This window comes from Ambystoma mexicanum, chromosome 7p (genome assembly GCF_040938575.1).
Source record: "Ambystoma mexicanum isolate Mex_15411 chromosome 7p, UKY_AmexF1_1, whole genome shotgun sequence".
Classification (NCBI taxonomy): Eukaryota; Metazoa; Chordata; class Amphibia; order Caudata; family Ambystomatidae; genus Ambystoma; species Ambystoma mexicanum.
This window is the reverse complement of record NC_090939.1, coordinates 80,587,027-80,603,943: the sequence shown is the minus strand read 5'-3', so window position 1 is coordinate 80,603,943 and position 16,917 is coordinate 80,587,027. Positions and strand designations below refer to the sequence as shown.

At 46.0% G+C, this 16,917-nt stretch overlaps 1 protein-coding gene across 1 annotated transcript in view; it reads right to left on the bottom strand.

Annotated features, from left to right (window-relative positions):
- The window catches only part of POLQ (DNA polymerase theta), a 1,553,125-nt gene that overhangs the window by 735,305 nt on the left and 800,903 nt on the right, over positions 1-16,917 (bottom strand). Inside the window, exon 16 of the mRNA XM_069635828.1 lies at positions 10,350-10,593. Coding sequence (XP_069491929.1) covers positions 10,350-10,593 — 244 coding nt within the window. The remainder of the gene's footprint in view (positions 1-10,349; positions 10,594-16,917) is intronic.

Here is a 16,917-nt window from a genome sequence, read left to right as displayed (position 1 = left end):
CTTTCAGAGTTAAGTTCAAGTTGACTACCAATGTGTTAAATCCTGTTTTTGCTAACAAAGAATCACTCAGTGGCCACGGTGGACTCTACCTTCTCTCAAACCATTAACAAGGTGGCACCTGTAAAAAAATCAAAGTAATTAAAGCGGAAACTCTGGTTTAATAATCAACTAGTCTTAATTACGAGTGACTTAAAAAGACTAACAAATGGAGGAGTAATCCCAACCAGGCTAACTGCGTTCGATTGAAGTGTCAGCGTGCCAAATATATAGCAACCGTAACTGAGGCTAACAAGTCGTGGGGGCGTGGCCAAGCAGCCATGGAGTAGGCAGCGATTCCTTGGAGCTCCGTGATCCGACTTATTGATTTGAAGCAAAACGCATGTGTTGACGGCTGATTCCAGCGACAAAAGATCCTGTATCTGGGTGAATACTTCAGGCAGTAGATGAGCATATCGGCGAGAGAAAAGGGACACAGCTGATTGAATTAGGCCACTTTGAGTCCTGATCCGAGAGCGGCGCAATGGATACTAAGATGACGGCTTGCCAACACAAAGGGACCCCCGGCGGGACTTGAAATCGGGTGCCAGGCGGGCAGTGAATGGACTGCAGGCGTGCAGCGTGGATGGAACAGTGAGTGGTCGACTATCGGAGAGAAGCCCACGAATAGCCTGAGAGGATGTACACAGCGTTGGGCCACTGGGCCATGGGATGGGCGGCACGTCCTTGGTGCTCCCACTAGACCAGGACGATGTATACACGACAGCGTTCACACAATAAGGTGGAAGCGTCGAGCACGTAGGGAATACATCCCGAAGCTGCACCGAGGAGTGGGTGAGCAAATACGGACACAATAAGTGGCGCCGAGACCTGTATGCCCGAAACAAAATGGCGACCGATCCTGAACAAAGGATTACACTGGTGGACCGTGAAGCGGCCTCGTAAGGGTTGGGACGCAACAAAGGGGTATATGCATCTTGTAGGTACCATCAGCCTTTGCAAGGTTGCATCATGTCGGTGAAAATTCTGAGAACCAAGACCAGACAACCCACAATGGAGGTCTTCGCAAAAGCGCAGAGGACCCCCACAACATCGGAGCGGAGCGCGTCCACGACTACTGCTGAAGAAGCCCCAGAGCAGATAAGCACCAAATCCTGGAGGCTATATCGGAGCTGAGCACTAAGTGGGGCGCAGCAATAGCGGACTTACGGACAGCCCTGGAGGGCAAAATCAATGCAGGTTGGGACTGAACTTGCCCTGTTGCGGCAAGATGTCAGGGGACTGGCAGAGAGAACAAGTGGGCTGGAGAGTGCAGTAAAGACCAATACTGATGTCAGCACAACTAATGCAAAGGAAGTTCATGTGCTCAAACAGCAGGTTGCTAACCTTGAAAATCGGGTGAAAGAAGCGGAGGGAAGAGCGAGGAGAAATAACATACGGGTGGTCGGCCTGCCGGAGGGGGAGCAGGGTCAAGACCCTACAAACTACGTTGAAAACATGATCCTACAAGAAATAGGAGCAGATAAGCTTTCGCAGGGATTCACGGTGGAGCGGGCGCATCGGGCCTTGATGAGGAAACCGCGACCTGGGCCTCCGCCGCGACCCATCATCGCGAGGATCTTGAACTATAGAGATAGGGAGAAGATCCTGGAATATTTTCGTAAAGGTGGGACAATACAGAGAGCATCCGCCAACATTACAGCATACCCGGATTATACGATGCTGGTGCAGAGACTGAGATACAGCTATGTGGCAGTCAAGAGGAGGCTGCGAGCAGCAGGCATCAAGTACATGCTCCTGTACCCGGCAAAGCTGAAGGTACGACATAAGAGCAGAGCGCTCTTTTTTGACACTCCCGAGGAGGTGGTAATGTGGTTGGATCTGCAGGGCTGCCCGGAACAAGAAGTGGACCGTGACCTGCAGGAACAGGACGGCTGAAAAACTGGTGCCACGGACATTGGGGGTACCGGATTATACCTGGAAGCAAGACTGGTCGAACACTGGATAGCATTTGGGCCTGGTGCCCGTCATGGACTGGAATATAGTAGGTAAATTGCAATTGGAAGCTGCATAGGGTTAACACAATGCGTAATGCATTTGTTAATGGGAGCAATAGGATGGAGGCAACCCACCCACGAAATACTAATAGTTAAGAGGCCATTAGGGCGACTTTACCCCACTGAGCCCTGAGCATAAGTTTGTGCTGGACGGGGCTAGATGTGGGGGTGCCTGAGATACAGGGATGGAGCTAGGCAACAGTTGGAGTGGGCGTTGTTGGGAAGGGGTTGGGTGGGGGTGAGGGAAGGTATGTGGGAAGTTTGGGGTGTAAATAGTTTTGGGGAGTTTAAGTTTGAACATGAGCCTACATGGAAGAGTTGAAGGGTTGTATCTGCATAGCATGACCGGGAGGGTTCGGTTGTAAATGAGGGAGGAAGATATCAAAGCGCTATGGGAGATCTCAGGATAGTGACTTGGAATGTCAGGGGACTTAACAGTTATATGAAGAGGAATAAGGTCATGCTGTATTTGAAAAGGCAAAAGATAGATGTTGCATTGATACAGGAGACGCATTTGACGTGGGAGAAGCTGGAGCTATTTGGGAAAAAATGGAAAGGGATTGTGGTGGGTTCGTCGTACTTTGTTTACGCTAGGGAAGTGCTTGTCTGGGTGGCACCTCATGTCCCGTTTCAGCTACTGCAGGAAATGGCGGAAATTGACGGGAGGATGGTTATATTGAGAGGGCTGTTGGAGAATAAAGAGGTATGCATCGTGAATACGTATGCTCCTAACCATAACACGGCGGAATACTTCAGGACTCTGTGCACCAGTCTTAGTATGTGTGTGGAAAGCGTGGTTATTTGGGGCGGGGATTTCAATTGTGTAATGAAGCCCAAGGTGGATAGATCTGACAGCAGGATTGATAGGCCCACCCCAGCGGCCAAAGCATTGCAGGTGTTACTAGATGATTTCGGCTTGGTAGATGTATGGAGAGCAAAACAACCCAATGATAGGCAATATTCGCATTATTCTGCCCCACCACAGCTACACACGAGATTGGACTATGTCTTTGCCACGCCGGATGTGGTGGCAGAGAGCACTCAAACAGAACATAATGCGAGGGTCCTCTCGGATCACTCGCCCCTGATTCTTGGGTGGCAATACTGGCCCCCCACCACGAGGGCGCGGATCCCGACGTGGCGTCTCCGAGCAGAGGCACTCAAAGATCCGGTCTTTCGTGAGGACATAAGAGATGAGATCATTCACTATTTTGAAACGAATACTGGTAGTGTTGACTCGGCGGGTACACTATGGGAAGCTTTTAAGGTGGTGATGCGGGGGGCAGCCATAGCTAAGTCAAAGGGCCTGCAAGGTGGGGTTCTGGCTGACCTACAAAGAGTTGAAGATGAACTAGAAAGAACATTAGGAAGTGACAGTGTGGACACTGAGCTAATACTTAAACTACAACAGCAATGCGCGGAACATTGGGAAAGGCTCTGTAACCTCAATTATAAAAAGTATGTAGAAAGACAGCACGCAGGAGGAGATAAAACAGGTAGGCTTTTAGCATGGCTGTACAAGAGTGAGACCCCTATTCCCCCGATTAGGACAATAACTAGAGAAGATGGCGATGTAGTAGACACTCAAGAAGGAGTCAACAAGGAATTTGCGGATTATTATAGGGTGTTATATGGGGACAAGGAAGGAAGTAGTCAAGAGGAGATAACCGAAACACTAGAAGATATAGGATTACCTAAGATCAGTGATGAGGAGAGAGGAGAGCTTAATGCACCAATTACCCTGGAGGAGTTGAAGGAGGTTGTGAAGCAGTTGCCACCAGTAAGACCCCAGGAGCAGACGGGTTCCCTGGCGAATTTTACAAAGTATATAGAGAAGAAGTACTACCCCCAATGCTAAACATGCTTAACGAAGCATTTGAGATGGGAAGGTTGCCCGAGTCACTCAGAGAAGCGATCATAATACTGCTTCCTAAACCCAACAAACCGGGGTATAGTTGTAGCTCCTACAGGCCTTTATCGAGGCTGAACCAGGACAGCAAGATACTGACGGCTGTCCTGTCAAACAGATTGCGGAAAGTAATTAGTAAATTAATCCACCCGGATCAAACGGGTTATGTTCCGAACAGGAATATAACCCATAATCATAGGAGACTCCACCGTGTGATCGATTGGGCGGATAGAAATGAAGGCGAAATGGCGATTGTATCCCTAGACGCAGTAAAAGCTTTTGACTCTGTTAAGTGGCCATGGCTACTGGGGGCCCTGGGTGGTTACGGAGTAGGGCCGGGATATATAAGGTGGGCGAAAATGCTATACAGTGAGCCGTTATCCAGAGTTCGAACAGGATCAGTGATATCTGAGAGATGGCAGCTTAGTAGAGGTACCAGGCAGGGGTGCCCCTGGTCCCCGATGCTTTACATTCTAGCCCTGGAGCCCCTAGCGATATACCTCAGGCAACAGTACGATACGATAGGTATTGAGGTTGGGGGGGGGGCGGCATCTAATATCCTTATATGCGGATGATTTCTTACTGTACCTGAAATACCCGGAAGAGAATCTTCAATATATCCTTGAAGTGATGGAGAAATACGCGGAGTTGTCCGGCATTGCGGTAAACCCTCAAAAATCCCGTATATTCCCCCTAGGTAGCTATAAGGGTACCCCGAAGGAAAGGTTGCCGGTGTTACAGATACCATGGGTGACTGGTTCTTTCCGTTACCTTGGCATATATGTGTATCACACCGCAGAAGAGGAAACATAAGCACAACACCGTGGTAGCTGTTGAGAAAATCCGGAAATGCATGAAGTTTTGGGAGAAGTTGCCCCTAGCCATGATGGGACGGGGGGCAATGCTTAAGATGGTGGTCCTACCTAGGCTTTTACATTATTTTATTAATATCCCACATATGATACCCAAGAAGTTCTTCACTGAATTGAATAGTGTATGCAGGGACTTCCTATGGCATGGTACCCGGAATAGAGTAGCTCTATGGAAGTTGCAGAACTTCTACGAAAAGGGAGGTATCAGGCTACCCAATTTTGAGGTCTACTATATAGCAATTCAATTACAATATGTGGCCAATTGGCTCTCCGACGAAGTGACCCCTGAACATAGGTTGTTTGGGTGGGTTTGCACCCCATTTTACTTAAGGGAAATGATATGGTTGCCTGAGACCGATATGAAGGAGCGCCCTAAAATGATGATGTTGGGGTGGAAAATGTGGCGTCAAGCGTGTCGGATGATAGAGGACCCATTCCCGTGCTCCCCGCAAGTACCGCTGGTCGCATTAGCGGGAGGGGACAAGCAGCTGAGGGTGATGATCAGAACCTACTGGGAATCGGTGGGGCTGGTAACGTTAGGGGACATCTGGCAAGAGGGGACCATTAGAGATTTCGAAGAACTTGGGGAGGAGGTGGTATTACATACTGGCCAATATGTTACATACCATAGGATGGTTCAGAAAATTCGGAAAACGTGGCCTGAAACAGTGTTGGCAGAGGAACCAGATGCTACTGTGGGGGTAATATATGACATATCGGAAGGGGGGCATGAGATTTCTAGATTGTATGAGATGGTGATGACCAAGGTGGGGAAGGGATTGACACATCTGAGACTTGATTGGGAGCAGGAGGTGGGGGCCTCAATGGGAGATGGGATGTGGGAACGCACCCTGGGATATCACAAAAAAGTGTCAAGAAACACTAGACTTAAACAAATACAGCTGTACATAACGCATAGAGCATACATGACCCCTCTGAGGATATCTAAGTTCCGGAACGCTGGGCGACAGGCGTGCCCTAAGTGCGACATGGAACACGCTAACATGACACATGTTTTGTTCATGCCGGGTAATCGAAAGTTTCTGGGGCGAAGTGGCACAAAAATTAGCGACAAAAGGGGTCACGCTTGTCATAGATACGGCCTGGGCCTGCTTGCTGGGAGGGTTCCCCAGACCACGGAAACTTAAACATGTTGAGAAACTGAGAAACCTGGCATATGTGCTAGCAAAACGGAGGATCGCCATGGGATGGAAGAAATGCCACAAGCCACGGGTGGAGGTATGGTTGAAGGAGTTACAGAAATGGGCGGAGGCTGAAATGGTAGTATGGCAGGAGGCGAGCAGCATGAGTGGGGAGGAAGAAGTGGGTGCCTTGATGGCATGGAAATTATTAATAGCGGAACTGTTCGGATCTATATCGGACCCGACGGAATCCGAAGATAGTGAGACCCGGCCACATGTAGCAGATGCTGAACGCGAAGTACAAATAGGCTCATGATGGAGGGTGGGACTTGGGGAGCAGTGGCAAAATGGAAATACAAATGGTGTCTAATGGAATTGTTGTAAATTACACTGCGTGTTGGATTTGTTTGTATTGTTGTTAGGCTTTAATAAAATTAATAAAATATATTTTTTTTAAAAACTGATGCTAACAAGTCTTTATCGGAGAGTGCTTCAAAAGCTGCTAATTCCTTTAAAGCACTTTTTATGTTTTTAAATGAACAAAACACTCCTGTTAAAGCAAATACCATTCATACAACTGGTATAATCGGATATAAATGCTCTTTATCGCTTAAAAAAAATACAGAATGGTATTTCATCTTCCCGTACGGCTCATCAGTCATTGCCTACACAATCGCATACAAGTAAATTTCCCTTTTGAATACCACTGCCTTCACCACCCCTACTCGGAACCCTTGGCACGGAGATGAAACCTGGAAGTTTACTACTTCTCTACAAGGGGGAGCCACTGCCTTTTGAACTAGGGAGATGAGCCTTCTACGCTTAAAACCCCTAGGGGAAAGGATAAACGGGATTTCTCCAGAGGGGACTCCAAGTCTTCATCCCTTTTCCCCAGAAACTAATATCTTTATAGCGAGGCAGGAACTAACAATGGCTGGCTTGGCTTCGGACCTTACATTCATTGCATCCTCTTTAGGATAGACAGCTGAATAGTGGAAAAAAAAGCCTTCAGAAGTCATGTCAGGTGATGAACCAATTAGGAAAGAGCGTTCGCGCTGCTGCACACATTGGGAAGCGAGACTAAGTGGAGGAGCTCAGAGAGACAGAATGTCGGACACAGCACTGGGCCTGGAGCCCCGCATCAAGAGTGTGACAGACCTGCTGGCAAGAAACAGAAGCTGTGGGCTGTGGCAATCTAAGCAATAACAAGTGTCTCAATGGGCTGAGTGAGTACCTCAAGGAGGAACCGCCCACAAGCTCCTGCACCAAACCAAACAGGATCCAGGAGAAATGCCATATCATATATCAAGACACCCAACACTGCTGAGTCCAGCTGAGGAGTTGTGCAAGCAGCTCTGTGGTAAGACATGGGCGAATCTGCCTGCATAGCTCTCCTGAGGAAAGAGAGGCAGGCAGCAAGGCCAGAGAGACCAGCGCAATAGTGGGGAGAAAAATCGAACCAATCCCCGGTGTACGGAAGAAACAGAGAAGCCCCAGAGCGGGGAAGGAAGAGACTGAACGAACCCCAGACTACAGGAAGGGGAAACACAAATCTCCCTGAAGAACTGGGAGAACCAGAGAGACCTGGCTGGAACACCGGGACGGCCCTCCAGCCGTGCACCGACTATAACATTTTGAACTGTGAACATAGGCAAGGGCTTGCGCTAAAGAGACACAAAGGGGTGTCGGAAGCCAGCAGCCATCCCTTTTCTTTGGGCAAGGCCCAAAGTATATCTTGGTTGTTTTGTATTTCTTTTGAGCAAGAGGTAGAGAAAGTAGGTTAGAATAGGATTTCTGGATAGGGGACGTCATTTATGTTTAGCCATCTTGACATGCTGAACGGCACCCCTTATTGTCCTTAATTTATGAAGAGTAGGGTTTGGTATCACAGAGTTTGAAAGATATTAGGGGTTTTCTTTTGAAAGAGAAAACTTCTAAAAATTATGCCTCCTTGTCAGTCTCCTGATTCAGACCTACCACAGTACCTTTTACAGCTTGATGTTCAAACTCTCCAACTTTTAAGGATCTTTCAGTATCAGAAACCAAACTGATCACTTTGCGCTGAAACTCCACAAACTGCCCTGATGACCCTGGTCATTCTCAGGCTATCAAATACTCACATCAACAGCTACTTTAGAACCTCTTCTACCCCAGGCAGTCTGATACAAGCCTGGGTTACTCCTCTTCTAAATAAGCTTTCCTTTGATCAGGACCATCTCTCAAATTACAGACCTATTTCTTATGTCCCATTTCTATTTGACAAGGCTGCTAATTTTCAGCTTCGGTATGACTTGTAATCTAAATCACTTCTAGATGAGAAGAGTCTGGCTTTTGCCCCAAACCAAGTACCAAAATTGCCTTTTTGGACTTTTAAGGATACCATTAAAATATTTCTGATGAAGGCCACACAGGTATGTTAATGCTCTTAGATCTATCGGCAGCTTTTGATACCCTTGACCGTACTGTTCTCTTTAATCCTTTGAGGGATACTGCTGGTGTATCTGATGCAGCGGTCGAATGCTTCGACTCCATCCTTTCTAATGGATCTTCAAGAGTAAAGGATAAGGAGTTGGTCTGTGTCAGAGGTTTTGACATGCGGTGTGCCACAGGAATCCTGCCTTTCACTCTTGCTGTTGAAATTCTATGTACACCTTGAGTGGATCTTGGAGTCACTTTTCGGAACTGCACAGATAAAATTTAGATTATCTCTCAAGTGACAGGTCACTCTGATGCAAATATTGCTTTTATATGGTCTACTTTCAAGGAAATTTAAAAATGGATGTCATTTAACTGACTTGGCCTTAAGACAAAACTGAAATCATGTTCATCCCCTCTTCTCATACACTCTGGAAAGAACTACCTATATCTGTAAATTTACCACATTGAATTGCTCTACCCACATTTTGCACTGGGCAAAATCACTTGGTATGATCTTGTATTTATCCTCGTCTATGGCCCCACATATTAGCAGTCTAATCTGTAATAATCAGTTTCATTTAAGAACCCTTAGAAAGCATTGTCCTCTTTGCTTCTGCCTTCTCCTCTCCTCTCCTCTCCTCTCCTCTCCGCTCCTCTCCTCTCCCCTGTTGATTCTACTCTCCCTCTGCACCATGCACCTGACCACCCTCTGTCCTCTGGGCCCAGGTACCTGCTCATCTTGCCACCCTCACGCACTGCCTCCGGGCCACCCCCTGCACTGGGGTCTGTATCTGTACCCATACAGCCCTCCCCTTTTATTCCTGCACTTTCAGACCTACATGGCCTGCTGCCATAAAGCCAGCACTTGCCACTTGCTGGCTGCACTCCCATTGTTTGTTGCCTTTATATTTATTATTTTATTATTACTTTTGTTTTTTCCTTCTCGCTCTGCACTCTCCTTTTGTTCCCCCTTCCATGCACTTCTCCCCTTTCCCCCTCTACCCTGCACTTACATGTTCTCAATGTCACTGGGCACAGTAAGATCGTTCCTTTTGTTCTCCCCCGTTCCCCTTCCCTTGTCGCGCTCTCAAACACTTGTGTATGAGCGCGACCGAAATAAAATATCAATATCAATTGTCCTCTTCCATCTGACTTAGATTGTTCCATTCTAGCGAGGGCCATTATCGGGTCTAAATTAGATTATTGTAACAACTCTCTTTGCAGCATGCACAAACATATTATCCAAGGTTTAAAGATTGGACAAATCGTTGCAGTTTACATTTTTACAAATAGCGGCAAACGACATGGCATAACTCCTGTTCTGAAAAAGCTCCACTGGTTTCCCATTTACACCAGAATTAAATGTGAACACTTAGCAATGATCCACAAGACTCTTTATGGTACCCCCCTCCTCCATATTTGAGTCAGCAGTTCGCCTAGTATGATTCCACTGGACTTCGGTTCCTCACTACAACTCTCCCTTCCAGTTCCCAGGTCCTTTAAATCTACGGACATTGTTGGACCTTGTACGGTCATCAGCATCAAAGATTGGAATGGCCTTCCCATGGACATTAGAGAAATTACACAACCTTTTGCTGTTTAGAAAGAGATTGACAACGCTACTGTTTGATATTGGCTGACAGTTCATTTGGGTTGACTGCCCCAAACTGTTTTCGTTCCAGATTGACCTGCATGAACTCAGAGAAACCTTTTCTAGGTTGTCCCTGTGATTACTGAAAATTCTACAACTGTTGGCAATGTATCAATGTTTGAGCACAAAAAAAGTGTTTTAGAAATTGATGGATGTAAGAACGAATCATTTCTTAATAGGCTCAAATTAAATTGCTATGGGTAGTTGATAATCACCATTCAAGAATATAAAAGATACACTCTCACTTAATTGGTTATTAACGTGGTCAGTAGCGTTAACTGCATTGTAATCCCACTCACTTACCTCTTGAAGGGTACAGCATTCTTTATAGCAGCTTCAATTTCAGAAACAGTTCCTCTTGCAAGATCGGCAACGTTGACAAAGCCAGAATTAAAAAGAGCTCTTGCTCGTTGGGCGTTCAACAGGTACACTCGGACCAGGTCACACAGTTCTCTCTGCACACCAAACGTTAGTCGGCTTTGAAACTGAGACAACAGTAACTCCATGTTGTGCCAGCCCAGACGATTGCTGAACACGGTCACCATGCCTAGAAGATTGATTTATTGCATTTGTTAAATGTCACTTTCATCTTGAGTCATACATCATCATATAAAGGCTTGACACTTATAGGTCACTTAAGTACTGGGATATGCCCTGTGAGATCATGCAGTTACCAAATCATTATTGCACTGTTTTGTAAGTGAATGTTTAAATGCATACATAAAATAACTTCTGAAAACAATGTGCATAAATAAGATATACAACATTTATTCCATAGGAAAGTAGATTGTAAGAGAAAAAATCTATTCATGTATTTCAGAATTAATATTTACGCCCACATCATCATACACATTTGTACGGTTTAACGAGTCACCATATGTATGCCATGTTCCTTACAGTGTACTTTTCACAACTTGTCGCCCCCAATGAGTGGAAATATTGAATCTCTCATTGATTACATAACTGATGCACACGTCATACATTTAAAAAGTACTACACAAGTAGTAGACAGTCTTTGCAGTCTTATTCCAAAACTAAAAACATTCTCAAAAAGGCAGATCAATTCAAGTGTCAATATTGTATTGGAACCAGATAATGAATAACATCTCTTCACAACACTAAAATAATCAAAAAGATGTAACCTTTAAAAGGGATCACACCGACTACAATGTATGTATGCTTTACTGTGCAGCAACTACAGCTCTGGTCTTTACTGCACCCCAATTGTTGCACGGTAAAGAAGCATGACCACAGTGTGTGCATGCCCGTCTCCATGAAGCATCAATGTCATGGGTGGCACCAGGGTGGGTGCAGAAGTTCCAAATAAGGTAAGTGGAGGGGGGTGAAGAGCGACCATCTCCCTCCTCTCTTTGTGGATGAGCGAGGCAGCACATGGGCAGTAGAGGGGTGCCCCATATCCAAGAAGCATGTCGAGGGCAGGCAGCGAGCAAAAGTGCTCTGTGGCATTTGCTGTGCAGGAAAGGCCTGTCCACAAAATGCCACCAGAGCGAAAACATGGAACCCTATCAAAATATAGTAAGTAAAGAATATAGGCCATAAAGACATATATGGAAACTAAGGCACAATAACCATATACTTCAGTGACACGACAGACAGAGGTTTGATTTCCAAACAAGTCTGGTTTATTTCAAAGTATCTCAGTCAGCCGACTGGGTCTCAACGTCTCGCAACATGTGTTCCCAGACCCCCTGAGACGCAAGTGAGCGAGCAATGCTCAAGCGGTAATATATATACATTGCATATAATCTTTACGAAGGCAATTCGGCATAAACGTGTCATTCGGGCTAGGGTTCGGTGATCGACAGTCATGACAATTATGACACGTTATGAAAAGTCTTCATTCAGTCTAAACATAGTTATTCTAGCAATAGCAGCAGGGACATCTTTCTGTTCTGGGGAACGTAGAGATCTTAGCTCGGCAAAGATATCATGTTCGTAACAGAGAAACATTCCTTAACACGTTATCTGTGTGTCTCAGTTCATGTGCTAAGGGTCAGACAGTTCTAAGCAGAAAATACCACTCTCCTCGAAGGAGCACCGCTAGAAGAATATAATTCATGGTTTAACTGCCTTTTACTACAGCGTTTGCTAGACAGACTGGCACCTGGACTACTGCTTCGATGCGGCCTCAATAACTTAGCGAGAGAGAAAAACAATGTATTTCTGCATAGTTTGACATTCCTGTCTGTGTTAGTATTTCAGCATCCAGGCTGTGGCCTTGCACCGTGTGTGTGAGTTTGAAGCATAGAATACATTTTGCAAAGCGTTTTGACAGAGAGGAAAAAAGCAAATGGCCGACATTTCACAAAATGGACGCCCTCTCGTTACAATGAAGATTCTAGGATTGGGATGTTTGTCACATGATGCGATTGGTTTCTGGCCAACATACTATACATACTATAAGGTCATTTCTGGTCTAACAGTAGCGTGCAGGACATCATTTGTCTCCGCGATTACCTAGCTATCATCCAGTACTGGATGTTGACAGCCTACCTCAAAACTAAACCCATCCAAGACTGAATTTGCGCTCATAAAAAAAAAACGTGTCCAACAATGGCTCAATGAAATGCGCCTACAAGGATTTGATCCACAACTCTCAGACTAAGCAAAGTCCTTAGACTTCACCAATGACAGCAGCCTGTCCTTCCATAAACACATAGCCAAAAAGGCCCAAATAGCATGGCTCAGAATCTCTACCTTTTGAAAAATGAAACCCTTCATCCTGCCGCCGGACTTCTGGACAGTAGTGTAGGACCTTGTGGTCTCACATCGATGGGGGAAATGATCTCCTGGCATGGCTCCCAGTTGCTCACTTGGTTGCCCTAAAAGCAGTCCACCACGCTGCAGCATGTCGTATTACAGGAGCACCGAAATTTGACCGAATTACCACCATCCTATGCGAAAAACATTGGCTTGCTCACCAAGCCAGGATACTGTTCAAAGCTGCATGTATCATCTACAAAGCAGTCACGAGTAGCACACCAGCGTACCTGGCGGCCAAGCTCCAAATATCTGGTGGCACACGCTCCTTATGCAGCAAATTGACCAACCGGATTGAATCACAACTCGGCCGCAAAGAGAGGACCCACAAACATTCCTTCTCTTATGCACCCACCCTCTGGATCTCTTTCCCAGCAACACATGGCTCTTTCAACAACACCTGACAAAGGACTAATTCCACTGGACGCACATGCCAACGCACATATCTCACAGTACTGTGCTACTGTTGAAAGATGGCAGCCCAAATGCTGGCTATTCACACTCTGTAGAGTGATCCGCTGCTCTCGAGCTAGGCCTGCGCTTTAAACAATAAAAAGAATAAAAAAAAAAAATCAACCGCCTTTGAATTACAGTCCGAGGAGTGCCACTCTACAGGTGGCAGGCAACATTCCTCATATTGAGAATGCTGGGGTTGTTTACCTGCTGGATTTATCAACAGCATTTGACAGTGAACCATTCCATTCCATTCTTCCTTCCATTCTGTCACTGCTCATGGGTATAAAGTTTATGATAATGGAGAGGATTTCATGTTTCCATTCGACATGATCAATCTGTTCAGGCAGTTTCCTCTCAGTCCTCCTCCTAGTCTGTGCGATATGTTGTGCATTAGGGTTCCATCTCGTCACCCTGGATTTTTAATTTCTACATCAAGCTGATGGGGGATCTGGTCACAGGCTTTGCAAACTCTACCAATAATTATACACACCATACTCTGCTTTATCTTTGTGTGTAATCCGAGTAGTATGGTATGATGCTTGGGGCATTATTCTCTTGGCAAATTACCTTTGGATGGCATTGGTCCATCTTAAATTTACAAACCCTTAAGACCACGTTTGTGCTATATGGCACTGAAAAGCGATTCAATGGTGGTTATCAACCTTTGCAGTCAGGGAACGGCAGCCAGTTTGAAAGAATTTGCAGACTCACTGGGGTTCCTCTTAGGAGAAGGGCGAGAAGACCCTGCTCGTTCTGTTGGTGAGGAAGGATTGAATCCAGTTAGTGGCATTCTGGGAGAATGCGGCAGCCGAGGAGAGATGTTTGGTCAGGATTTGATGGTCTACAAGGTCAAAGGCTACAGACAGGTCCAACAAGAGCAAGATGGCCAGTTTGCCCTTGTCTTTGGCTTTGTCCAAATAGATTTTTAGGTCCAGGAGGGCTGTTTCCGTCCCATGCCTGGGTCTAAAGCCGGATTGTCGCAGTCCTAGGAGGTTGTCATCTTCCAAATTTTCTGTATTTGGATGTAAGCCACTCTGTCTAGTATTTTCAGGAGAAAGGGGACAGTCGTGGTGGGTCTGTAGTTGGACGGTATGTTGGGGACAAGGTTGTGTTTCTTGAGAAGTGGCAGGACCCAAGCTTCTTTGAGGTTATTAGGAACAGATGAGTTTTTGAAAGATAAGTTGATCAGCGAGGTAATAAAGGGAGCTAGGTCTTTAGCCCCAACCTTAATAACTGAGGCTGGACACTGGTCTCCTTGGCAGTTAGAGGGTTTGAGGCTGGCAGTTTTATTGATTACTTCGTTCTCCGTGACTGGGGCAAAATGGAAAGGAGGGCAGTTTGGTCTGGGAGTGCTAGAGGCAATGCAGTGATGGGCTTTGGCAGCAGGTTGGCTTTTTTGGATTCTATCTTTGCTTGCAGGAGAGATTTTGTTTGATACGGCTTGCTGGATGTTGTCACACCAGGTTTGGTCTTTGATGCAGTCCTCGGTGGGAGGTACGGGGGATTCTAGTTCTTTTAGAATAGAGAATAGCTCTCTGGTAGCTGATTTGGCATTATAGATTCTGGTGTTGAAGATCTCTTTTTGCGTTCGTAATGGCCGTTTTGTAAGTGGCGGCTGTGGCGGAGAATCTTTCTTTAGTGGAGGGTGAGGGGGCTTTTCTCCAACTGGCTTCAGAGGTTCTTTTGATATTTCGGAGTGTTTTTAGTTCTGCCGAAAACCATTTGTTCAAGTGAGCGATTGGTTTAGCCTTTCTTGGTTTGAGTGGTGCAATTTGGTTGAGCGCGTATTCCAGCGTGCCATTGAATAGGTCGACTAAGGAGGTAGGGTTTGTGATAGTGCTAGTTTGGGTGTTGATGATTGGTTGCAGTAGGGGTCTTAAGTTCTCTATAGTAATGTTACGTTTGTTTCTGGATATAATTTGTGGTACATTAGTAGTGGGTACATTCTTGAGAGATTCTTAAGGTATGGTGAAGGTGATACAGAGGTGGTCTGTCCAGGCGCACAGTGTGATATTGAGCAGGGAGATGTTGCAGTTGGCATCAGCGAACCAGTCCAGCGTTCTACCTTTGGAGTGAGTAGGTTTGTTAATACGCTGAGACCTAATTGTATGATAGTATCTTTGAGTAGGAAGGCGTTGGAGTCATTGGGATCATGTAGACCTAAGTTTAGGTCACCCATTATAATCACTTGAGAGCTTGGTTTGGTGTTTAGAGTCAGTAGGTGGGAGATATCCTCCTCAAAGGAGGTGATGGCCCCTGGGGGTCTGTAGATAAGGTGAAGTAATATAGTTCGGGTATTGGAAAGTGGGAGTTTGAGCGATAGAAGTACCGCAGAGGGTAGGCCTGGATTAGCAACTTCTCTGATGTTAAGGTTTGATTTTGCAATGATAGCTACACCACCTCCAGATCAGGTGTTTCTATCTGGCCGAATAATAGTGTAGTTCTCAGGGATAGCAATCGAGAGTGCAGGGCCAACTGCGGGATGTAGCCATGTTTCAGTGACTGCAAAGAAGTCCAGGTGGTTGGAGGATATCAGGTCAGCAATATCAGGGGCGTGAGCCACTAAGGATCTGGCACTGATGAGGGCGCCCTTGATTATCGTGTTGATGTTGGCTAGGTCTTCTAGTGGAGGATCGGTCATGGCAGGCTTAGGGATGTCAAGCAAGTTAGTGTGTGCTGCTGGTGCATTTGTAGGCAGCAAATTGTTGTCCTTAGTATGCCTAGTAAGGGTTCTCCAGGAATTATGTTTGGAGCTAAAGCGAGAACCTAATCTTGCATTTCTCTGGTGTGTCAGACAGGGAATGAGAGCTGGGGGGGGGGGCAAATCTGGTGATCCATTCTCTAGGTGATGGGGAAGGTTCAGAGAGAGGAGTGGCCGTGGTGTTGGTGGGGCTGGCAGCGTTTGTTGCAGTTTGGCTGTTGGGAGATTGGAAGGTATTATGTTGTGGACAAGTGGGGGAATAATGGCCATTGTGAGGGTCACTCTACTTAGGCTGACCATGGAAGGGCTAGCTGCAGTAGTCAAATGGTAAGGCAGGTTAGGCTAGATGCAATAGGCAAACAATGAGGCAAGTTAGGCTAAATGCAATAGGCAAACAATGAGGCAAGTTAGGCTAAATGCAATAGGCAAACAATGAGGCAGGTTAGGCTAGAAGCAATAGGTGTGGTGACAAAATGTGCTAGGTGTGTCTAAATTAGCCATGAAACCTTTACAAAGCGCTTTCTATGAAGCGCCGAAGCCAATTGTAGGGGGCACGAATAGTGACCACGTTTCACCCATTTGGAGGTCTTTGCACAGGCTTTCATTTGAAGTTAATATTCTGTTTAAATTTGTCTGCATGCATCTTAAAACAGTTCACCTTAAGCACCCCATGCACCCAGCATCAATATTGCACCTCTCAGTGGAGAGCAGCATTTTGTGTACTAAAGGGAGTTTTTCCCTTTAGATTTCAAGGGTTCAGAAAGCTCAGATTTAGAAACAAGCTTTCTCATGTGTGCCAACTAGCTTTAGGAATAGTCCTCGCATATTATGCTTGGCCCCTGCTCTGTGGTTTTCAGTTGGAAATATAAAAGGTTTCTTTTCCCAAAGTAAGGTTAATACCTTAATACTGCAATTGCTGTACGATAGTAGTGC